This window comes from Jatropha curcas, chromosome 7 (assembly GCF_041381405.1).
Source record: "Jatropha curcas cultivar XTBG-Jc1 chromosome 7, XTBG_Jcur_1.0, whole genome shotgun sequence".
Taxonomy (NCBI): Eukaryota; Viridiplantae; Streptophyta; class Magnoliopsida; order Malpighiales; family Euphorbiaceae; genus Jatropha; species Jatropha curcas.
Window position 1 is genome coordinate 15,217,277 of NC_143157.1, and position 25,894 is coordinate 15,243,170.

A 25,894-nucleotide genomic window follows, 5' to 3' on the forward strand; every position below is an offset into this window, starting at 1 on the left:
TATATAATTTGGTCGTTGACGTCTTAGCGATAAGGAATTATGCGACAGATTGTTGTTGTCACCAATCAGTCACTAATTCTCTTTTAGTGATAAAAAAAAAAAAAAAAAAAAAGATTATCGATCGATTCATCCGTTGCTAAAAGGCTTTTTTTTTTTTGTAATAGGAGAAAACGATTTCCTGAAAACACATAGTCAAGAGCATCAATGGTGAAAAACGCAAAATACTCCTTAAATACTTTGTCTATTGAATCTCCTAATAGAAATGTTTATCATATACAAGGAAATGTTTAAATAAAGTTCTATTTTTTTAAATATAAGCAAGTTTTACTATGTATTCATTTTACTATGTATTCACTGTGTTTCATAGCTTTTGGCTTTTATTTTCTCTAATTCATAATTCATACAAATTATCCAGAAAATTAGTTTTGACGAAACGAAGAAGGATATCCAGATGATAATTTTGTGGTTTAATGGTGGTGGTGAATCGTGGAATTGAGTGGAGAATGGAGGATTTGATGGTGCTTGAAATTGATGATTTGGAGAAGGAGCAAGGCTACATTTGTCTTTATTTTTATCTAATCTCTTCTAATTTTTATTTTTTCTTTGACTTAATGGTAAAATGGTACCTTTTTGGACGGAAGAACGTTTTTGTTTTATGAATTAAAACCTCTAAGGATTCTTAAAGTAGTTTTTGAAAATAGAAAGACCAAGTAATTAATTAGACCATCCTCAAGAATTAAAAAACTTTTTTCCCTGAAAATTTTAATATATCAAAAAGAGAGTTATTGATTGTTTCAATCAAAAAACCTCTTTTTGGTTAATTGTTATTTGGTGAGCCAAAATGATTTTCAATTTAACTTATTAAACTATGAATCGAAATTGATTTTGAGGATTGTACTATTCAATCTAACATGTTGGGCAGCTTATTATAGCAAATTGGCTTAAAGTTTTTCTCTCTTCCACTATAAGTCAGTCGCAATCAGCTTTTGTCTCTGGATGACTTATCAGGGATGATGCTCTCATGGCTTTTTAACTTTTTCATCGTATAAAAAGTAGGATTACAGGAGGAAGGCTTTTTTGCCTACAAATTAGACATGAGTAAGGCCTATAATAGAGTTGAGTGGTCTTTTTAATGTGATGTGATGTTAAAATTGGGTTTTAATCCTGGTTGGGTCCAGATTTTGATGAGTTGTGTTACTTCTGTTTCATATTCTTTGTTGATTAATGGTGAACCCCAGGAAATTTTTTATCTGAGTAGAGATCTTTGCTAGGGAGACCCACTAACACCTTACTTATTCTTGTTTTATGCAGAGGTTCTTTCAAGTCTGATTCACAAGGCAAAAGTTAATGGTTGACTCCATGGTTTGAAAATTTGTAGGAGAGCACCAACTATCTCCCATTTTTTCTTTGCTGACGATAGTGTCATTTTGGCCGTGCTAATACTAGTGAGGTGAGTGTGCTTTTAAAAATTTTGCAGGATTATGAGAAAGCATCGGGGTAGAAGGTTAACCTGGAGAAATCAGAAATCGTGTTTAGTAGTGTTAGAACAAACAACAGTAGAGAATTTATAGATTGAATCTTATGAAATTGATAGAGAATTCCAGCATATTTTTCATTGAAGAATACTGCAAAATTTATACAAGAATGGAAATAACAAACTTCCTATTTAGATGCCACTCATAAGGTGGATAAAAACTAAATAAGAAAAATCTGCAACTAAGAGCTAACAAACAGCCACTAACTTAAGCCACTAACTCCACCATTTGATGCTGTAAAAAAAAGAAATAATAGAAAAATATTGACAGTATGCTGGAACTGAAATGCCAAAAATCTAACACTCCTCCTTGGCATTTCGGTGACAAACACCAATTCTTTGTCTCAAGTCTTCAAATCTCTCCTTAGGAATGACCTTGGTAAAAATGTCTGCAAGCTGATTTTCAGATGAGCAATGTACAAGTAGCACTTCGTTAGATTGTTGAACTTCTCTGATAAAATGAAACTTAATTTTGATATGCTTAGTTCGACCATGAAACACTGGGTTTTTGGAGATTGAAACTGCTGAAATATTATCACACATGATCTTTGTAGCTTCTGTCTGCTCACACTGCAAATCTTTTAGCATCTTCCTTAGCCAAATAGCCTGGTTTACAGCAGAGGCAGTAGCAATGTACTCTGCTTTTGCTGTTGATTGAGCTGTAGTTTCTTGTTTTTTTGAGCTCCAACTGAAAAAACTTGTGCCCAGTGAAAATAAGTATCCAGAAGTGCTTCTTGAATCTTCAATACAGCCACCCCAATCGCTGTCGCAGTAACCAACCAACTTCAAACTCTCCCCTGCAATTGCTGCAAAGAACATCCCAAATGTGCTGGTTCCTTTTATATACCTTAACACCCTTTTGGCAGCTGTAAAGTGGGTTTCCCTAGGTAAATGCATAAACCTAGAGAGCAAACTTACAGCAAGTAGAATGTCAGGTCTGCTAGCTGTAAGGTACAGAAGACTACCAATTAAACTTCTATAGAGGATTGTATCTACTTTTTCAGTATTTTCATCCTTGCCTAGCTTTAAACCAGTAGAAATTGGAGTGCTTACAGGTTTGCAATCTTGCATTTTAAACCTGTATAAAATATCAGAAATGTATTTCTGCTGACTTATAAAAAAACCATCATTAGTTTGCAGCACCTCCATCCCAAGAAAGTATTTCATGATTCCAAGATCAGTCATCTCAAAGACTTTCTCCATTTCATTCTTGAACTTTTGAATAAGTTCAAGTTTGCTACCTGTCACAAGCATGTCATCAACATAAATTGAAACAACTAAAAGCTCATCATCTGTATTTCTTACATACAAGGTAGCTTCACTTTGACTTCTGCTAAAGCCAAGTTGCATAAGATAATTGTCCATCCTTTCGTACCAAGCTCTTGGAGCTTGTTTTAAGCCACACAAAGCTTTCTTTAAAAGATAAACTTGATCCTCTTTACCAGGAATTAAAAAACCATCAGGTTGCTCTACAAAAATCTCTTCATTGAGAAACCTGTGGGTACCGAATGTGTATGGCACAACCCAAGAGGGGGGGTGAATTGGGTTTTCTAAAAACTGAAATAAATTTTAGTAATTCTAAACAATAATTAGAATACTAAGTGCAGCGGAAAAACACACAGAACTTTGTGAGAGTAGAATATGGATTAGAATCTCCTCACAATGTTCTAATTTCAGATATAGAAAGTCTGTGCAAAGTGCAGCTATTGATTAGAACAGCTTCACACTGACTTGTACAATATCAGAGCTTCTTTATGAAGGAAAGTTATCGAACTTAGAACTTCCTCATAAAGTTTGCAAAACCATATAACACTATGTGAAAGATAGTTATTAGAACTTCTTCACAGAGTCTTAATCAAATGTTAAAGTAACTTTATGATGGAGAGTTATCAGGATTAGAACATCCTCATAAAGTTTAGAAAACAAAATAGAAACCCAAACAGTGAATTATACTGGAAATAGAACAACAGTTAGAACATTGTATATTCACTATATTAGAATACCAGAGTTCTAACGTTTATAATAGATGAAACTTAGTGCCGTTTTAGAACATCTGAATTATTAACAATTTCAGTGTTTCTAAGAAATTAAATAAGAGTGTAAAAGAGAAAGTAACAACCAAACTTCAGAAATAAAGAGATTAACACCGAGAGTTATAGTGGTTCGGCACTAACTCGCCTGCATCCACTCCCCAAGACTCATCTTGAGATCCTCCACTAAGTTATCTCTTTTAAAGGGTAAGAGACAAACCAACAGTACAAGGCAATAGATCAAAAACCTAGATCTACCCTTTTGTCCCACTAGATTTTCCAAAGGTTCTAGTTAACCTCAACCCTTTCTGTTTTTGGTAGAGTACAGAAAACTCGATTCAAGACATTACTATCCCACACATGGAGAAGGTCGCTTGATAACCTCTATCTCAATAGCTTCTAACCTAAGCTATTACACTCAAAAGTTTAACAAATAAAGAGCCTGTCTACTATAGAATACAGATTCTAAATAGACAGAAGGAAACACCTATATAAGCACAGGAAAAACAATTTTATTAGATTAGAAGATCAATTAGAACACAGAATTGTTTTTCAAAAAAAAAATTGTAAAAATTCTTTTCACTTTAAATATTGAAAACGTTAAGTGTAGAGATGAAAAGAAAACGGGGGTAGAGTAAGTTTTGAGAGAAAAGGATTCATTCAATGAGAGAGAGTGCTCTTAAAACAAATACTCTTACTTCACCAAATGATTAAGGCGTGATCGTTCCTTTATATAGGAAACGAAGGAGCTGTCGCTTTTTGGAAAGAGATCAGAATATCTTCTTTCCTAGTTTAGAAGATCCGAAAATCTTTGTTACCAAAAATTATTTTATCCTTTTTGGTAAGAGAATAAAACCCGATTTTCACTTTCCTTTAGAAAAGATTTTCGACAGCATTTATTTTTGGAGAAAAATTATTTGCGGAAAGATGCACTTACCAAAACCGAAAGAGATTTTCCTTCATTTTTAAGGTAAGAAAATAACTTTAAAATACTCTAGATCTTGCAAAAATATATTTCCGAAAAGGTGAATGATTTTATTACCAAAAACATTAGAGAAGAAATCTCTTTAGTTTTAGGAAAATTCATCTTTTCGATTTGAAGGAATATTTTCGAAAATAGATTATTTTGAAGAAAACTAATTTTCCGAAAAATATTTTTGAGAGATAAAAGGATTTTTGTGCTCATATATAGAATTTCTCTCTATCCTACAAAGTATTCCTAAATACCTAGCTACTAGGTCTTCGAACTCTTCATACTCAAAGTAGGATTTGCCTTGTATGATTCTCTCTCCAAAGAAATTCTGCATAAAAATAAAATTAGCACAAATAACATAATTTTAAATTTATTCGTTTTGTATTAATCATCAAAATCCGAGATTAAAAATTGACCCTTGAGCCAACAATCTCCCCCTTTTTGATGATGACAAAACCAATAAATTTAGCAAGCATAAAACATGTGCTCCCCCTGAATTTTATGCATATAAGTTCTAATCATGCCAAAAGATTTTTAGAGAAGAGCAGATTAGAACATGTATTTTGCTCCCCCTGAATAGATGCAGTAAAACTGTTTTACAAAAATTAGAACTAGGGAGGCCTTTTTAGAAACTGATTTTAGAACTAGCAAAAATAGGCAAGATATTCTAAGTTCTAACAATCAGAGCATATGTATATTAGAACTAGCAGAAATTGACAAAATGTTCTAAGTTCTAATAAACAGAACATATGGTCAGAGAAAAAGAGTAAAAGCTGATGTTTTTAGAAAACAAAAGATCTTATATTCAATCTGAAAACAGTCGTTAGAATAAGAATCTAAATTCTAAAAAAAACATAGCTTATCATGTAGCTCACTAACATAGACCATATAGAAAAATGATAATCTGTAAACATACAAATTAGAAAATATTAGCATACAGATAACCACTATATATCAGTACTTTGGTTGCCAAGTACGTACCAATAATTTTCAAAATATCACCAAAATACCTGTTCTCCCCCTTTTTGTCATCATATAAAAAGGGTTAGATAAGATCACAGCACAAATAAAGAAAATAAACAGTTCAAAAACAAATAATCCTACGAAGATAAAGCAAAAACACAAAATAAATTGTTCACAACATATAGAAAATAGATTAGAGAGGCTTAGGAACAGTTCTAAGTCTCTTAGAACTTCTCAAAGGCTGAGCTGGAGCAGTCTCAGAAGGATTCTCTGGCCTTTTAGAAGAAGGGTGTAGTGGAGGCTTCTTTCCATGAGTCCTGTGCTTTCCTGCAGTATGCTTCACATTCTTTGGTTTTTCTGAGGAGGGGATGTAGGTTGTCCCTTTCACTCTGAGAGTGGCTAGCTTTCTTGCGTTCACATCCTTCATTTTCTCCAAAGTTTTGATGAGTGATTGATTTTGTTCAATAATAGTTTGACACTGCTGTATTCCCTCATCAATTTCCTTGTTGTGCTCCTCTATGAGTTCCTTTTCTATTCTGCCCAGCATGATTTCCCTGCTTCTTTGTGTAGATTGCAACTCAGACTCTTGTTATGTTTTATCTTCAGTTGTCTTTTCTTCATCGCTAATCTCTAGCTTCTCAGTCTCAGCGTCACTACCTTCTTCCACTTTCTTCCCTTTTTCTGATTTCTCTAGCTCTTCTTTCTCTCCTGTTTCCCTTTCTGATTCTTCTTTCTCTACAGTGCTCTTTCTTTCTGTTTCTTCTTTTTCTACAGTGCTTTCTTTTTCTTCTTTTCTTTCCTCTTCTAATACCTCTTCTTGTGTTCCTTCTTCAGCGTTTTCTGCTGACTTCTCTTGCTCTTCTGATTTCCTCTCTTCTTTTACTATTTCTTCCAACTTCCCTTTTCCTTTTTCCTTCTTCTTTTCAGCTTCACTTTTTACTTTCTTTTGTTTTTCAATTTCTTCTTTTTCCTTTTCTTCTTTCATTTTCTCCTTCTTTTCTTCCTTTACTTTCTCTTCTTCTTCATCTTTCATCTTTAAGGACCCGCTGTCCAACTTAGAAACAAAACTACCAACATGCTCACCCAATTTAACATTCAAAAACTCAAAAACTGGTGTAAGAATCATCCCGTAAGGTAGCTTCTTGGGATTATTATGTAGCTTATCAAAAATAATGTGACATAGGTTGAGGGGTTTTCTGTCAACAATGTGCCACATTATACACAATTCTACCTGATTCACATATGTCAAAGAGGCACTCTTGGGATAGATATAATGAACGATAATCTTTTACAGCCATTTCATGCTCTCTGTTAGGTTAGAGCATTCTATCGAGCCCTGTTTATCTGTAGACAACTTCCTCACAATTTTTCTCACAAACTCATCCTTTTTGTAGTCACTAACCTTAGTCACAAACTCATCACTTCTAATTGTCGTGATGTTGTATCCTTTCTCATTTTGTATTTTCTTGCACAGATGAACAAACATTCATATGACTCATCCTTATTTCTAAGGAAGAGTGTCCAGGTGAATCTTGAGTAATCATCTACAATAACAAATGCATAGAATTTTCCTCCAAGACTAGAAGGAGTAATTGGACCAAATAAATCAAGGTGTAGCAATTCTAAAGGTCTAGAAGTAGAAACCATGCCCTTGGATTTAAAAGAAGTTCTGGTTTGTTTGCCCATTTGACAAGCATCACAAATGTGATCTTTTTCAAATTTCAACTTTGGCAAACCACGAACCAAATCTTTCTTAGACAGTTTAGAAATAAGGTGCATGCTTGCATGTCCAAGTCTTCTATGCGATAACCAACTAGAATTATCAATAGAAACTAAACATATATCCTGGTTATGCATATCAGAGAGATCTACTAGGTATATATTTCCAAACCTTTTTCCAGTGAATAAGGTTGTATTATCATGCATGTTCTGAACTTCACAATGAGAAGGTTCAAAGATCACTCTTCTATTTTTATCACAGATCTGACTCACACTTAACAAGTTATAATGTAATCCTTCTACTAAGGATACATCTTCTATTGAAGGATTAGAACCTACCACACCAATACCAACGATTTTACCTTTTGCTTTGTCTCCAAAGCTTACCGTACCTCCCTTTTTCTTTTCTAATCTGGTGAATCTCTTTTTGTCACCAGTCATATGCCTAGAGCAAGCACTGTCCATGTACCACATCTCTGTTTTCAGCTTGCTCCTTAGGCACACCTGAAAATATCAAGTAGATTTAGGTACCCAACTCATATTGGGTCCTGGAGGATTAGTGGTAACAGGTGCACTATAATTTTTCTTCTTGTTGAAACTTTAATGTTCTAAAGTCACAATATTAGAAACAACATTTTTCTTATTAGAAACTCGATTCAGTTTAGAAATGCTATTTGTGAACCCCTCCCCAAAACATCATGGCATATGAATGCATGTGACTAAGGGTAGAAATGCACGTGAATGTATGAGTCGCCACCTTGTTTAATTATTTTAGGGTAAACTAGGAAAAAACCCTAAGTGACTCCAATTTTTAATTAACCTAATTATTAGATTAATTAACCCAATGTTAAGGCATGGTCTACGAACCCGAGGTGGATCCCGAGACTATGTCATGCTGATGAACTAATCCTATAATGAATGCTTTGCAAGGAAGATGACGTAATTGGACCAATGAAAATGTTTATGTGATTTTGACTTGCCGCTCGGGGTTAAATCCCTAACGTGCCTACGTACTTCCGTTTGAATGGAAGATCAAAGTCGACGTAGTTCGATATGCCTTCTTTGAAGGGCTTTGAATGGGGATGCTTCATGTATGAGTGTGTGTATGCTTTGTGCATTTTTTTTAGGCATTTTGCCTGAAAATTGATTGTTTTAGGCATTTGATGCCAAAATGTTGATTTTAGTGGCTTTTAGCCAAAAAGATTGACTTAGGCAATTGCTGCCAAAAATTGATGTGATTTAGGCAATTTATTGCCAAAAATTGGTTAGGCGATTTGTCGCCAATGTGATTAAGGCATTTGTGCCAAAAGTTGGTATTGGAAGGCGTTTAGCCAAAAGATTTAGGCAATTTGTTTGCCAAAAGTGATTATTCGGGCGTTTGTCGCCAAAATGATTGATTTAAGGCTTTTAGCCAAAATAAGTTGATTAATTTAAGGCATTTTGCCAAAAGATTGATTTAAGCGATTTGTAGCTGAAAGTAGTTAATCTATTTTATGGGCAATGTGTTTGCCAAAAATTGACTAACTGGATTGTAATGTAGGCAATTTTATTGCCAATAAAAACGTGTTTGAATTAAAGCTTTTTAGCCACAATTATTGATTAATTGGACTTAAGCCGGACTGTTCGAAATAAAGGCAATTATACCATAGCTATTAATTAACTAGGTATTTTAAGCCAATATTGTCGGATTTAGGCTTAATACCACGATTATTAATTAACCGGGCATTTAGCCTAAATTTATTTAATTGAGGCAGTTTATTTGCCTAATTATGATGTGAATGCATTTATGCAGTTGTAGAGTTATTAGGAGTAGAAGAGAAGAATGTATGAAATTGCTAAAATTAAATAGGCAGAGTTTAGTTCATGTACCTGATTTAATCGTCGGCCGCTTCTTAACTCCAGGTTAAGCTCCTCGTTAAGGGAATTAATTTTAATTTAATTTTTAAGTGACCAAGTATCACAACAATAAAATAAAACTAAAATTAAACAATGCAAGAAAGCAGTAAAGAATCGCAAAGAGCGTAGGGAGAAGGAGCGTCCGTCAACACAGACTGAGTGAGTCAAAATGGAGGCCCCAGGGCCGATTTTATAGGAAAAAAGGAGACCTGAGGGCGGTTCTGCCCGCCCTGGAGGGCGGGTGTGCCCGCCTTTGTGGGCGGTTCTACCCGCCCCAGTGGGCGGGCTGGACCGCCCTCTGAGGGCGGTTCTGCCCATCCTGGAGGGCGGGCGTGCCCGCCCCACTGGACCGCCCTCTGAGGGCGGTTCTGCCCGCCCTGGAGGGCGGGCTGGACCACCCTCTGAGGGCGGGCGTGCCTGCCCCAGTGGGGCAGGCTGGACCGCCCTCTGAGGGCGGGCGTGCCTGCCCCAGTGGGGCGGGCTGGACCGCCCTTGAGGGTGGACTGGCCCGTGCTCTATTTTCTGTTCCGGAGGCTTTTTCGGGAGTTCTGGACCTCCAAAAAATATTCTGGGACCAGTTCTGCGATCCTCGCAATTTTCCGGACGTTTTAAGTACCATATTGGCATACTTCCGGCGAACTTCCAAAATGGCCTTCGGTCCGGCCGGACTGTTTGCAGTCCGGGAAAACAGGCTCTTTGAGCCTCAAAAAAATGGGTATTCACAGGCGGCTGCCGCCGCCGGCGATAGCGGCTACCGCCGCCTTTAAGGGCGGCCGCCATTGCCGCGGCCGGGAAAACTAGCTTTTTAGCAAAGTCAAATTAATTGCACGGCACTGTAGCAGGCATGCTTTCCTCCATTTAAAGAGTTTCACATGCCACCAGCAACATTAGAAGCCTCAAAATTTGAGTATTCACAGTTGCCCCCCACTGGCTATCATAAAAATGATTTATGAGAGCCAGTGGCTGTCTGAAGGAGCAAATTTTGAGGATGGGCAGAGGAGGAAACCCAGCCGTGGGTTTCTTTTTATGCAATGAAATGATCAAATGCATGGATTTATGTTTGCAACTTAAAGATGTTTTTGCCTCTTTGAGGACTTAAAAAGAAATTTTGCCTCTTAGAGGACTTGAAAAAGAGGTTTTCTCCTTAATGAGGGCTTGAAGAGAGATTTTGCCTCTTAGAGGACTTGGAAAGATGTTTTGCCTTTTAGTGAGGGCTTGAAAAGATGTTTTGCCTCTTAGAGGGCTTGAAAAGATGTTTTGCCTCTTAGAGGGCTTGAAAAGAGATTTTGCCTCTTAATGAGAGCTTGAAAAGAGATTTTGCCTCTTAATGAGGGCTTGAAAAGAGATTTGTTTTATTTTGTTTTTTTTCTTTGAGAACCAAGGGTCCACCTAAAGTCGAAATGATCAAATGGCTTGGTTTTGGATGAAAAATGGTTGGTTATTGGTTAGGGTTTCACCCTAGGTTTTATGTAAAAAAAAAAGGTTAACCATTAACCGGGTTCTACCCTGGGTTTGTGTAAAAGAGATTGACGATGGTTGGGTTCCACCCTGGGTTGTGTATGTTTTTTTTTTTTTTTACACTTGCCCCTGAATCCGACTTGGAGGATTTTGCCCCCTGCTTGAGAGAGTTGATGCCCTTATTAGCTGACATAAAATTTCTTCTTAATGAAAGACTAAAAATTCCGTGATTACTTCTGTGATGGGAGAATGGTGAAGGTTCTTATCACTTCTTGCCCCCAGAATGGTGCTGACCATGGAATACTTCAAAACATTGGTGTTGTACTTGTCCAATCGATTGAGGAATCAAAGAGAAACAAAGCCACTTATATATATGACTCGAGGAAATGGACAATGTGGATGACATCGCTCGTCTGAAAGGATCGAAGAAACGATGGTCCGAGTGGAGATGAGGTATTAAAGGATTACCTCTCAACGATTATGTTTGACATTTTTTTTTTTAGGGTTGTTTTGGAAATCCCGGGGATCGAATTGACATTTTCCTCTCTCTCTTTTTTTTCGAGGAATGACTCAAAGAGTGACGCTTTCAAAACGAACTTTTGAGAATGACTCGATTTTTGTGACTCGTTGTGGAATGACCACTGGTGATGGAGACTTGATTTTAGAGACTCGATTTAGAGACTCAAATTTTTCTTGTAGTGAATTTTGACTCGAAGGATCTCAGTGATTCCTGGAAAAAATGATTTATATACTCCCAAGGAGACCTTTGAAAGCACCCTCTTTTTTTTTTTTTTTTTTTTTTTTTGCCTTAACTTTTGCCTAGTAGCCGCCCTTTCGAGTTTTCGACTCTAGCAGGCTCTTTGCCCTAACTTTTGCCTAGACCGCCCTTTCGGGTTTTCAGCCTAGCGGGCTCAATTCTTGCCTGAAGCCGCCCTTTCGGGTTTTCAACTCCAGCTTTTATTTTTCTTTTCTTCTCTTTTTTTTATTATTTTTATTATATATTTTTTTATTGGCAAAGAGAAAATGCTTTTTATGATGCAGACTTATGTTTGTGACCGCGCCTTTGTGGCTGCCTACGTATCTCCAAGAACTCTTCGGGGGATGGGAAGAATCAGGTCTTTCGTAGTTCCTTCCGGGATGCGAACTTCGTCCTCGGCTGGTGCAGAATTCATCTCCGACTTGATGTTAGTGCGGAATTCCTTTCCGTCTCGGTGCGGAATTTATTTCCGACTTGCTGTTGGGGCAAAAGCCAATTCCGAGTTAATGTTGATTGTGGAATTCATTTCCGATTTGATTTCTTCGGGATTCCTTCCCGACTTGATATTAATACAGAATTCATTTCTGATTTGATTTTTTCGCGGGATTCCTTCCCGGCTTGATGTCTTTGCGGGATTCCTTCCCGACTGGATGTCTTTGCGGGATTCCTTCCCGACTTGATGTCTTTGCGGAATTCCTTCCCGGCTTGATGTCTTTGCGGGATTCCTTCCCGATTTGATGCAGAATTCATTTCTGTTTTGATTTCTTCGCAGGATTCCTTCCCGGCTTGATGTCTTTGCGGGATTCCTTCCCGGCTTGATGTCTTTACGGGATTCCTTCCCGACTTGATGTTGAATCAACTTATTGACTCGAGCTCGTATGATAGTGATGACCCTAGGCGAATCTGACTTTGTTGTTGTAGTGGTTTTACCACTGGTTGACTGAAATATGACTTGTATTCATCACAAAGAGTTTTGAATACCCACATTGTAGTGGTAACTTAAGTGGCTTGAGTGTTGAAGAAGCTTTTATGCTTTGAGTTTGTGGCTTCGCCATGTTTGAATTCTTGAGGTTAATTTGATTCCTTTTCTTGAACTTTATCTTCCCCTGAATTTGAAACTTATTTCCTCAATGGTTCTCCTCTCCATAAGGAATTTTGAGGAGACTCTTCCTTTTCCTTGTTTTGAGAAATGGTCCTTGTTTATAAGGACACTTGTACTTGTACCATGCTTGGCGCTTGATTTTCAAGGTGTTTGTTGTCATCCAATTTGTGGAAATGACTGCTTCTTTTAACTTGCTTTTTCAAAATGTGAGCAGCCGCTTGGTCTTTGTCCTTATGGCTGAAATGATTTGTCATCTACCCTTGATGGGCTTGAATTTAACGGAGAGCTTACAGTTGACCCGTTTTTTGACAACTTGATTTCCTGTAGCTTTGTCCTTGATTTCTTTCTTTTGTGCAGAGGTTCCTTTTGACCCGTTTTTTCTTTTGCTTGCTTAGAAGCAGCCTCTCCATAAAGAATTTCGAGGCAACTTGATTCTGAGATGACTTGAGCAGTGTATGGATAGCATTGCGACTTTGTGCAGACCCAACCCAATTCCAAACATAACTTCTTTATTCTGTCGCTTTTAAGCTCAAAATTCAGACACCTCTCTGTCGGAGCATCTTCCATTCCTGGGTTTTCGGAGAAACCATTCTGGCCCTAACCCCTTCAATCGGCTTTGCCTCGGTACTGTTTGAAGTCTTGCGTACCCTTTGCTGGATCCTTTCCATGATTACCCTTCAAAACTTCCCCTTTGATGGTGCTTCTTAGGATGCCCCCCAGCTTTGGTTGGTGCAGAGCAAATGAATGCATTTTTCTTTGCCAATCTTTATTATCTTTTTTTTATCATCCTTTTTTTTTAATTTTTTATTATTTTTTTTGATTTTTTTTGTGCTTTCACAAGAAAGAATAGGGAAACATGATTGGAACGTAAACTGATCCCTTTTTTATTGATAAGACAAAACTTGTGTACAAAAGACACTTAGATTTACAAATGAAAACTTGAATGGAAATGAAAATGAAAAGAAAAAAACTAGACCCTAAAAGATAGACTCTAGGTGGACTGTGATGGAATAGGATTGGATTGACTGTAGTGACTTTGTTCTTCTCAATGCTTCAATCGATCAGACATGTTGTTGTTGGTCTTGAACAATTCCTTTGTTCTTTTGGAGGCTTGATCTCAACCTTCTCAGACACAAACTTCATTCATTTCTAAGAAAAGTTCGAAAAGATCGAATGATTCTTGTTCAGCAATTTTTTTTTTGCATTAATCCCATGGTTAGGCAAGGGATCGGTTGATGTTCAGCTTGCTCTTGGGGATGATGGACCCATTGTCAACCAGGTCTTGTAGACGGTTTTTCAAAGTCCAGCATAATTCGGTCTTATGCCCATGTCCTTAATGGTACTCACAGTATTCATCGGCTTTGAAATTCCGGGGCAGGGGGTTTGGTAATGGCCTTGCTTCTAAGGGCTTCAGTACATTTGCTTTCACTGCTTCTCGGAACACCAAAAGGATTGGCATGTCGAGATCAGTATATTGCCTCCTTGGCTGATTGTTTCCCAAATTCCCAACACGTAAAGGATTCGTGGGGATTATACTGGCTATTTCATTTGTCTCACTGGACCCAGCATGATTTTGCTTCTTGTATGAGTCTTCTTTGAGTTGACCCAACTAGATTAAGTCTTCCACCTTAGTTGCAGTCACAATGAGCGATTGGAACATAGGCAAGTACTGTGTTTGAAGTTGTGACTGGTAGACAGGCAGTAAATTCTTGATTATTATGTCAACTTGTTCCTGTTCAGAGGGTCGGTTGATCATTTGAGCAGCTTTGGCTCTCCACCTCGAAAGGAACGAGGAGAAGGACTCATTGTTCTTTTGTTTAGTGGTTTCCAGCTCTCTCCGAGTAACATCCACCTCCATATTGTAGTGATATTGTGAATTAAATGCGTAGCAGAGATCCTCCAAGGTCTTCATTTTAGACCGATCTAGGCTAACAAACCATCTTAATGCAGCACCAGTCAAAGATTGCTGAAACAATTGAGCAAGGAGCTCGCTGTTCAGGCCAAACGGGTTGAGGGCACCCACATACATTTTCAGATGCATTTTGGGACAAGTGGTTCCATCAAACTTATCCATGTTGGGCATTTTGAATTTTGTTGGCAGTCTCGCTTCGGGGAACAAGGACAAGGAGTCCATGTCCACCACTTCCTTGTGTGTTTTAAAGGCAGTGATTGACCTTTCTAAGAGTTCCAATTTTTCTCTCATTTTCTGAGCTTCCAGCTCAGAAGCAGGTCTGGAGGGCATGTCATCCAAGTTAAGGGCCGGGTTTGTTGGTTCAGCAGCAGGGCCCTGATTGGAGGTAGAAGGTCCACTTCCCCCAGCGGAAGCCCCATTTCCATTACCACTACCTAGTTCAGCTATTAGGGCAGTTCTCTGGGCAGCTAATGCCTCATTCATTCTAGCCTCCATTCTGGCTTCCAGTTGATTCATGAGGTTTTGGATGTCAGACAGTGATGCCATTGGTGCAGTCGGGGTCGTTGGACTTGTGGGTGAGAGCTCAATTGGTGTTTCGGGTACAGGTGGTCTTTGGAGGGGTACCTGTGAAAGGACATAGTCAAAACGATTAGACTATCCTATATAAGGTGTTTTCATAGGGTATGTGAGATAGTGTGAGGTAGGGTAGTGTTGGTATGCTAGGACACCTCGACTTTTCGAATGGCCCTAAGTTCTCAAAGAAATTTTTTTTTTTTGGGCCTTAGGGGCCAAATTGTGAATTTTTGGGCCTCTGTGGCCAAATTGGGAACTTTTGGGCCTTAGGGGCCAAATTAAGAATTTTTGGGCTTTCGGGGCCAAACTGAGAATTTTTTTGGCCTTCGGGGCCAAATTGGGAATTTTTGGGCCTTCGGGGCCAAATTGAGATTTTTTGGGCCTCAGGGGCCAAAATGTGAACTTCTGGGCCTTTGTGGCCAAGTTGGGAATTTTTTGGGCCTTAGGGGCCAAATTGGGAATTTCTGGGCCTTCGGGGCCAAATTGAGATTTTTTGGGCCTTCGGGCCAAATTGAGAATTTTTTGGGCCTTAGGGGCCAAATTGAGAATTTTTGGGCCTTAGGGGCCAAATTGAGAATTTTTGGGCCTTCGGGGCCAAATTGAGATTTTTTGGGCCTCAGGGGCCAAAATGTGAACTTCTGGGCCTTTGTGGCCAAATTGGGAATTTTTTAGGCCTTGGGGGCCAAATTGAGATTTTTTGGGCCTTCGGGGCCAAATTGAGAATTTTTTGGGCCTTCGGGGCCAAATTGAGACTTTTTGGGCCTTAGGGGCCAAATTGGGAATTTCTGGGCCTTCGGGCCCAAATTGGGAATTTTTGGGCCTCAGGGGCCAAAATGTGAACTTCTGGGCCTTTGTGGCCAAATTGGGAATTTTTTGGGCCTTGGGGGCCAAATTGGGAATTTCTGGGCCTTCGGGGCCAAATTGAGATTTTTTGGGCCTTCGGGGCCAAATTGAGAATTTTTTGGGCCTTAGGGGCCAAATTGAGACTTTTTGGGCCTTAGGGGCCAAAATGTGAACTTCTGGGCCTTTGTGGCCAAATTGGGAATTTTTTGGGTCTTGGGGGCCAAATTGGGAATTTCTGGGCCTTCGGGGCCAAATTGAGATTTTTTGGGCTTTCGGGGCCAAATTGAGAATTTTTTGGGCCTTAGGGGCCAAATTGAGACTTTTTGGGCCTTAGGGGCCAAATTGGGAATTTCTGGGCCTTCGGGCCCAAATTGGGAATTTTTGGGCCTCTATGGCCAAATCGAGATTTTTTGGGCCTTCGGGGCCAAATTGAGAAATTTTTTTTGGGCCTTAGGGGCCAAATTGAGAATTTTTGGGCCTTCGGGGCCAAATTGAGATTTTTTGGGCCTCAGGGGCCAAAATGTGAACTTCTGGGCCTTTGTGGCCAAATTGGGAATTTTTTGGGCCTTGGGGGCCAAATTGGGAATTTCTGGGCCTTCGGGGCCAAATTGAGATTTTTTGGGCCTTTGGGGCCAAATTGAGAATTTTTTGGGCCTTAGGGGCCAAATTGAGATTTTTTGGGCCTTAGGGGCTAAATTGGGAATTTCTGGGCCTTCGGGGCCAAATTGAGATTTTTTGGGCCTCAAGGGCCAAAATGTGAACTTCTGGGCCTTTGTGGCCAAATTGGGAATTTTTTGGGCCTTGGGGGCCAAATTGGGAATTTCTGGGCCTTCGGGGCCAAATTGAGATTTTTTAGGCCTTCGGGGCCAAATTGAGAATTTTTTGGGCCTTCGGGGCCAAATTGAGACTTTTTGGGCCTTAGGGGCCAAATTGGGAATTTCTGGGCCTTCGGGCCCAAATTGGGAATTTTTGGGCCTCTATGGCCAAATCGAGATTTTTTGGGCCTTCGGGGCCAAATTGAGAATTTTTTTTGGGCCTTAGGGGCCAAATTGAGAATTTTTGGGCCTTAGGGGCTAAATTGAGAATTTTTGGGCCTAAAGACCAAAATGTAATTTTTCAGGTCTTAGGGACCAAAATGCGATTTTCCAGCTTTTGAAATGGAATGTTTTTTTTAATGAGATGATATGTCATGAATGCGCTCAACATCACGTCATACTTCGTTTAATGATATGATTCGTATCATTGGGTGCATACAGTCCTAAAGGATAGGTTCTATAGGCTATGACACAAATAGAGAATAGGCTTATAAAGGGACCCTTGAACCTTGAGCATGGATATACCTAACCACATGTGAAACAAAGAGTTTCGCGTGGGTCCAACAGTACGCATGCCCATGGGCCACCCCCAAAACGATTAGGAGTGGTTTGCGGTAACAGGGAGGACGCTTTGGCTATCCGTCGACATAATCAAAGAGACCTGCCGATCAGCGCTACTTGCTATCCAGACTCAGAAGTTTGAACAGAGAGAGAAGAAATTCATTTGAAATTCATTTTTTATACAATGGAGAAAAAGATTCTCAATCGTGCAAGTAAATCAACAAATTTAAATGTTTTAATTAAATTTGTCAATTAAGTTCAAATTTCCCCTCATCAAGTATTCTTAAAGAAAGAACACTCGATTTATGTCAAGGTACCCTGCAAAACAAAACATAGTAAAATAATACCCTAACGAAGGGCAGGTTAGTTACACAGCAATTGTAGTCCGCTTTATACAAAATTATTACATAATCTCCCCAGCAGAGTCGCCAAACTGTGAACCCCTCCCCAAAACATCATGGCATATGAATGCATGTGACTAAGGGTAGAAATGCACGTGAATCTATGAGTCGCCACCTTGTTTAATTATTTTAGGGTAAACTAGGAAAAAACCCTAAGTGACTCCAATTTTTAATTAACCTAATTATTAGATTAATTAACCCAATGTTAAGGCATGGTCTACGAACCCGAGGTGGATCCCGAGACTATATCATGCTAATGAACTAATCCTATGAATGAATGCTTTGCAAGGAAGATGACGTAATTGGACCAATGAAAATGTTTATGTGATTTTGACTTGCCGCTCGGGGTTAAATCCCTAACGTGCCTACGTACTTCCGTTTGAATGGAAGATCAAAGTCGACGTAGTTCGATAGCCTTCTTTGAAGGGCTTTGAATGGGGATGTTTCATGCATGAGTGTGTGTATGCTTTGTGCATTTTGTTTAGGCATTTTGCCTGAAAATTGATTGTTTTAGGCATTTGATGCCAAAATGTTGATTTTAGTGGCTTTTAGCCAAAAAGATTGATTTAGGCAATTGCTGCCAAAAATTGATGTGATTTAGGCAATTTATTGCCAAAAATTGGTTAGGCGATTTGTCGCCAATGTGATTAAGGCATTTGTGCCAAAAGTTGGTATTGGAAGGCGTTTAGCCAAAAGATTTAGGCAATTTGTTTGCCAAAAGTGATTATTCGGGCGTTTGTCGCCAAAATGATTGATTTAAGGCTTTTAGCCAAAATAAGTTGATTAATTTAAGGCATTTTGCCAAAAGATTGATTTAAGCGATTTATCGCTGAAAGTAGTTAATCTATTTTATGGGCAATGTGTTTGCCAAAAATTGACTAACTGGATTGTAATGTAGGCAATTTTATTGCCAATAAAAACGTGTTTGAATTAAAGCTTTTTAGCCACAATTATTGATTAATTGGACTTATGCCGGACTGTTCGAAATAAAGGCAATTATACCATAGCTATTAATTAACTAGGTATTTTAAGCCAATATTGTCGGATTTAGGCTTAATACCACGATTATTAATTAACCGGGCATTTAGCCTAAATTTATTTAATTGAGGCAGTTTATTTGCCTAATTATGATGTGAATGCATTTATGCAGTTGTAGAGTTATTAGGAGTAGAAGAGAAGAATGTATGAAATTGCTAAAATTAAATAGGCAGAGTTTAGTTCATATACCTGATTTAATCGTCGACCGCTTCTTAACTCCAGGTTAAGCTCCTCGTTAAGGGAATTAATTTTAATTTAATTTTTAAGTGACCAAGTATCACAACAATAAAATAAAACTAAAATTAAACAATGCAAGAAAGCAGTAAAGAATCGCAAAGAGCGGAGGGAGAAGGAGCGTCCGTCAACACAGACTGAGTGAGTCAAAATGGAGGCCCCAGGGCCGATTTTATAGGAAAAAAGGAGACCTGAGGGCGGTTCTGCTCGCCCTGGAGGGCGGGCGTGCCCGCCTTTGTGGGCGGTTCTGCCCGCCCTCTGAGGGCGGTTCTGCCCGCCCTGGAGGGCGGGTGTGCCCGCCCCAGTGGGGCGGGCTGGACCGCCCTCTGAGGGCGGGCGTGCCTGCCCCAGTGGGGCGGGCTGGACCGCCCTCTGAGGGCGAGCGTGACCGCCCTCTGAGGGCGGGCGGGCTGGACCGCCCTTGAGGGTGGATTGGCCCGTGCTCTATTTTCCATTCCGGAGGCTTTTTCGGGAGTTCTGGACCTCCAAAAAATATTTCGGGACCAGTTCTGCGATCCTCGCAATTTTTCGGACGTTTCAAGTACCATATTGGCATACTTCCGGTGAACTTTCAAAATGGCCTTCGGTCCGGCCGGACTGTTTGCAGTCCGGGAAAACAGGCTCTTTGAGCCTCAAAAAAATGGGTATTCACAGGCGACTGCAGCCGCTGTCGCCGGTAGCGGCTACCGCCGCCTTTAAGGGCGGCCGCCACCGCCGCGGCCGGGAAAACTGGCTTTTTAGCAAAGTCAAATTAATTGGCACGGCACTGTAGCAGGCGTGCTTTCCTCCATTTAAAGAGTTTCACATGCCACCAGCAACATTAGAAGCCTCAAAATTTGAGTATTCACACTATTAGAACTTGTTTTCTCTTTAGAAAATGATTCTGAAATAGATTTTAGAATCTAATCTCAGTTTTCAAGGATTCATTTTCAGAATTCAGATTTTTGCATTTTTCTTCAAGAAGTGTCAGATTTTTAGAAAATCGATAATTACAACTTTTAAGATCTTTGATTTCTATAATAAGATCTTTGCATGTAACTTCTTGATAAAAAGCATCTTTCAGATGATTACTTTCAGATTTTAATTTTCTGAAATCTTTCTTTAGAACTTTATGCTTTCTAACAAGTTTTTCAAACTCATTGCAAAGATTGTTGTAAGTATTTAGAAGATCATTTTCTGATTCGGGTTCAGAAATACTTACAGTGCTTTCATCATTCTCATGGATCATTGCATTTGTTTCGTTGATTCCAGCTTTCTGTGTTGAAGCCAGAGTGCTGATTTCTTTAGATTCAGAGTCGATAGTAGCCATCAGACAGATATTAGCAATTTCTTCTTGATCATCGTGGCTTTCAGGATTAGAATCATTTGAATCACTCCAGGCAGCTACGAAAGCCTGCTTCAGCTTCTCTTTCGTTGACTTCTTTTTCAGTTTAGGACAATTAGGCTTGATGTGTCCAGGTTTGTTGCATTCATAACAAACCACTTCAGAAGGTTCTTTCTTAGGCAAGTTACTATTTTTAGATGGAAAGTTCTTTTTATTAAACTTTTTCTGTGGCCTTCCACCCTTTCGATAGAACTTTTTAAATCTTTTAGCAACAAGTGCTAAATCATCACTATCAAGATTAGAAGAACTTTCTTCACTAGAATCTACCCTCAAAGCCAGTCCTTTCTTTTTCTCATCTTACGTTGTCAAGGAAGATTTCATTTCTTCTGAAACAAGAGCTCTTATAAGATAATCATAAGTGACGGGAGTCTCTTTGTAATTCATAACAGTTCCTATAGAATCCCATTTTCTAGGTAAAATTCTAAGGATTTTCTTAACAAGCTCATCTTCTGAAATTTCCTTTCCGAGAGTTCTCAAAGGATTAACTATATTAGTAAATCTAGAGTTTAGTTCTGCAATAGTTTCTCCTTCTTTCATACTAAACATTTCATATTCTCTCCAAAGGATATTTATTCTGGATTCTTTTACCCTGTCTGTACCCTCATAGGTTACTTTAAGTTTTTCCCATACCTCTGTCGCAGATTTACATCTAGATACTTTGTTGTACTCAGTCGCATCTAAAGCACAATGAAGAATATTAATAGCTTTTGCATTTACAACAATATCATTCCAGTCACCATCGGTATATTCTTCTTCAGTTTTTCTAACTAGCTCATCTCCTACAGTTTTCATGGGAATGCGAGGACCAGTTATAACATTTCTCCAACAATTTATATCAACTGATTTCATAAAATTCTCCATTCTAGTTTTCCAGTAAGAGTAATTAGAGCCATTGAACAAAGGAGGTCTAGAAACAGATTGACCTTCTAAAGTAGAAAGAGGAAGTGGGGTTGCCATGGGATCTTATCTCTTAAGCGGTTAAGCTTAGGTAAGTCAAGAGCCAAGGCTCTGATACCAGATTGTGGGTCCCGAATGTGTATGGCACAACCCAAGAGGGGGGGTGAATTGGGTTTTCTAAAAACTGAAATAAATTTTAGTAATTCTAAACAATAATTAGAATACTAAGTGCAGCGGAAAAACACACAGAACTTTGTGAGAGTAGAATATGGATTAGAATCTCCTCACAATGTTCTAATTTCAGATATAGAAAGTCTGTGCAAAGTGCAGCTATTGATTAGAACAGCTTCACACTGACTTGTACAATATCAGAGCTTCTTTATGAAGGAAAGTTATCGAACTTAGAACTTCCTCATAAAGTTTGCAAAACCATATAACACTATGTGAAAGATAGTTATTAGAACTTTTTCACAGAGTCTTAATCAAATGTTAAAGTAACTTTATGATGGAGAGTTATCAGGATTAGAACATCCTCATAAAGTTTAGAAAACAAAATAGAAACCCAAACAGTGAATTATACTGGAAATAGAACAACAGTTAGAACATTGTATATTCACTATATTAGAATACCAGAGTTCTAACGTTTAGAATAGATGAAACTTATTGCCGTTTTGAGAACATCTGAATTATTAACAATTTCAGCGTTTCTAAGAAATTAAACAAGAGTGTAAAAGAGACAGTAACAACCAAACTTCAGAAATAAAGAGATTAACACCGAGAGTTATAGTGGTTCGACACTAACTCGCCTACATCCACTCCCCAAGACTCATCTTGAGATCCTCCACTAAGTTATCTCTTTTAAAGGGTAAGCGACAAACCAACAGTACAAGGCAATAGATCAAAAACCTAGATCTACCCTTTTGTCCCACTAGATTTTCCAAAGGTTCTAGTTAACCTCAACCCTTTCTGTTTTTGGTAGAGTACAGAAAACTCGATTCAAGACATTACTATCCCACACTTGGAGAAGATCGCTTGATAACCTCTATCTCAATAGCTTCTAACCTAAGCTATTACACTCAAAAGTTTAACAAATAAAGAGCCTGTCTACTATAGAATACAGATTCTAAATAGACAGAAGGAAATGCCTATATAAGCACAGGAAAAACAATTTTATTAGATTAGAAGATCAATTAGAACACAGAATTGTTTTTCAAAAAGAAATTGTAAAAATTCTTTTCACTTTAAATATTGAAAACGTTAAGTGTAGAGATAAAAAGAAAATGGGGGTAGAGTAAGTTTTGAGAGAAAAGGATTCGTTCAATGAGAGAGAGTGCTCTTAAAACAAATACTCTTACTTCACCAAATGATTAAGGCGTGAACGTTCCTTTATATAGGAAACGAAGGAGCTGTCGCTTTTTGGAAAGAGATCAGAATATCTTCTTTCTTTGTTTAGAAGATCTGAAAATCTTTGTTACCAAAAATTATTTTATCCTTTTTGGTAAGAGAATAAAACCCGATTTTCACTTTGCTTTAGAAAAGATTTTCGACAGCATTTATTTTTGGAGAAAAATTATTTGCGGAAAGATGCACTTACAAAAACCGAAAGAGATTTTCCTTCATTTTTAAGGTAAGAGAATAACTTTAAAATACTCTAGATCTTGCAAAATATATTTCCGAAAAGGTGAATGATTTTATTACCAAAAACATTAGAGAAGAAAGAAATCTCTTTAGTTTTAGGAAAATACATCTTTTCGATTTGAAGGAATATTTTCGAAAATAGATTATTTTGAAGAAAACTAATTTTCCGAAAAATATTTTTGAGAGATAAAAAGATTTTTGTGCTCATATATGGAATTTCTCTCTATCCTACAAAGTATTCCTAAATACCTAGCTACTAGGTCTTCGAACTCTTCATACTCAAAGTAGGATTTGCCTTGTATGATTCTCTCTCCAAAGAAATTCTGCATAAAAATAAAATTAGCACAAATATCATAATTTTAAATTTATTCATTTTGTATTAATCATCAAAATCCGAGATTAAAAATTGACCCTTGAGCCAACAAAACCCATTCAGAAATGCTGATTTGACATCAAGTTGGTGAATTTGCCATGAATTGTGAGCAGCAAAAGCAAGAAGGAGTTTGATTGTATCATACCTTGCTACTGGAGCAAAAGTTTCTTGGTAATCCACACCATATTGTTGTGCATATCCTTTCACCACCAATCTGGCTTTATGCTTACAAACTGAACCATCAGAATTAAATTTGGTCTTAAAGACCCACTTTACACCAATCACCTTGCGATTTGCTTGCCTATCAACTAGCTGCCATGTCTCATTCTTGTTGATCATTTCTAATTCAGCTTGCATAGCTCTCCTCCATGCTTGAAATTCTTGTGCTTCAGCGTAGCTTGTTGGTTCATTGACTACCAAGCTACACCTTTCATAAACGTCCTCTAAGGACTTTGTACCTCTCACCGGTAAGTCATCCACCAAATCATCTGCTACAAGTTGAGGTTGCTCTTCTGGAAAGAGATTAGCATGAGTATCCTTTTGATTCTCCCAACACCAAACAGCAGCCTCATCAAACTTTACATCTCTGCTCAAAGTTATTTTTTCAGTTTTCAAGCAGAAAATTTTGTACCCTTTACATGATGAACCATAGCCCATGAAAATGCCTTTTTCAACCCTGTTGTCTAGCTTGCTTCTTTTTGATTCAGACACTTGATAATAACATATACACCCAAAGATTCTGATATGGTGTACTGTTGGCTTGTGATCATACCAAGCTTCATAAGGAGTCTTGTCTTGCAAAGCTTTTGTGGGAAGTCTATTTAATAAATAGACAAAAGTATTGACTGCCTCTACCCAGAATTGGTTTGGCATTTGTTTCTCAATTAAAAGACACCAGGCCATCTCCATTATTGTCCTATTCTTCCTTTCAGACACCCCATTTTGTTGCGTAGTGTAAGGTACAGTCAATTGATGTTCAATGCTTGTACTTTTACAAAATTCAGCAAACTAGCGAGAAGTATATTCTCCACCATTGTCAGATCTTAAAGCTTTAATTTTAAGATTACATTGATTCTCTACTAAAGCTTTAAATTGTTTAAACACATCAAAAAGACTTCACTTTTGAGTTTAATGAAATAAACCCAACACATCCTAGTGCAGTCATCAATAAATAGGAGAAAATAATTGTTACCACTCAAGGACTTGGTTGTCATCGGACCACACACATCAGTGTGGATGAGTTGAAGTTTCTGATTGGCTCTCCATGCTTGATTTGTTTGAAATGGTAGCTTCGATTGCTTCCCTTGCTGACAGATCTCACAAACTTGAGTATCATAGGAAATTTCAGGCATATCTTCCACCAGACCCTTCTTGCTCATTTCAGCAATTGTTCTTTGATTGAAATATCCAAGCCTTTTATGCCACAAGTTTGTAATTGAATGCGAAGCACTTGTGTAAGCTTGCTCAGATGCTTTCTCCCAATTTACCACAAAACTTCTATTTTTCATGTTCACACCAAATAATTCAACTCCAGAAGGATAAAAAATAATGCATTTGTGATCCTTAAAAAGAAGTGAATAATTTTTTTCAAGCATTTGCCCAACACTTAATAAATTTTGGCTAATTTCAAGTATGTGCAAAACATCAGGAATGGTTTTGATACCTGATTTTGTTAACACAGCCACTGATCCTCTTCCTTTGACTTCTAGGAATTCTTCATTTCCCACCTTTACTTTGGATTTGTAGGTATCATCAAGAGTCCTGAACATCTCTGCATCATTGCACAAGTGATGAGTGCAACCGCTGTCGATAAGCCATGCATCAGAGAAGTCATTCATTGAGAAGCAAGAAACCGCAAAAAGTTGCTCCTCCTGTGCATTATTTTCGTCTGCCATTTGAGCTTGAGAAGGTTTTGAGCCTTTTTTTTTTGGATTTGCAGACTTTGGATACATGCCCAACCTGCTTACAACTGCCACATACAGCATCAGGCCTCCACCAGCAATATTTCTCAAGATGTGTTGTTTTTTTGCAATGTTTGCAAGAAGGAAATGATTTCTTTGAACTTTCACTACTATTTCCACCATCGTGCTTGCCCTTATTTTTCTGGTTGGGATGGTGTTTCCCCTTACCAGAGTTTTGCTTTTGCATAGAGAAAGCTCCTTCGGTGAATCTCTCCTGCCTCATATTCCTTCTTTGCTCTTGTGCTTGAATTGCACTCATTAGTTCACTTAATGAAATCGTACTTAGGTCTTTGGACTCTTCAAGAGAAGAAATCTTGGATTCAAACCTCTCTGGAAGAGTCACAAGAACTTTCTCCATAATTCTTGTATCTGAGAAATCTTCACCAAGCAATCTTATGTTATTAACAATCAAAGAAATTCGATTAGCATACTTACTGATTGTTTCATCCTCCAACATGTTCAGTGACTCAAATTCCCTTTTCAAGTTCAACACTTACATTTGACATGTTCTATCACTGCCTTGATATTCTTCCTTCAACCTCTCCCAAGCCTCCTTTGCAGTTTTGCAAGCCATAATTCGGTAGAACACAGAATCTGCTACTGAATTTTGAATAAGCGACTTGGCTCTAGATTTCTTTGCTTTTTCTTCACTGTTGGATTTGATTTGTGCTAAGGTGGGGTTTGCTAGTAGAGCAGGAATTGGTTTATCTTCTGTTACAGATTCCCAGAGATCAAAGGCTTCCAAAAAAGCTTGCATCTTCACTGACCAAATGTGATAATTTTGACCAGTTAAGATGATAGGAGGGTTTAAAGATTGGCTGCTGGATGCCAT

General features: G+C 38.3%; 1 protein-coding gene across 1 annotated transcript; it reads right to left on the reverse strand.

The window, feature by feature from the left end:
- Positions 1-1,831: 1,831 nt before the first annotated feature.
- LOC119370285 (retrovirus-related Pol polyprotein from transposon TNT 1-94) lies at positions 1,832-25,894 on the reverse strand. Its single transcript, XM_089724423.1, is given in 5 exon segments — positions 1,832-3,029; positions 23,157-23,268; positions 23,380-24,211; positions 24,214-25,029; positions 25,031-25,894. Coding segments are annotated over 5 exon segments (3,822 nt in total).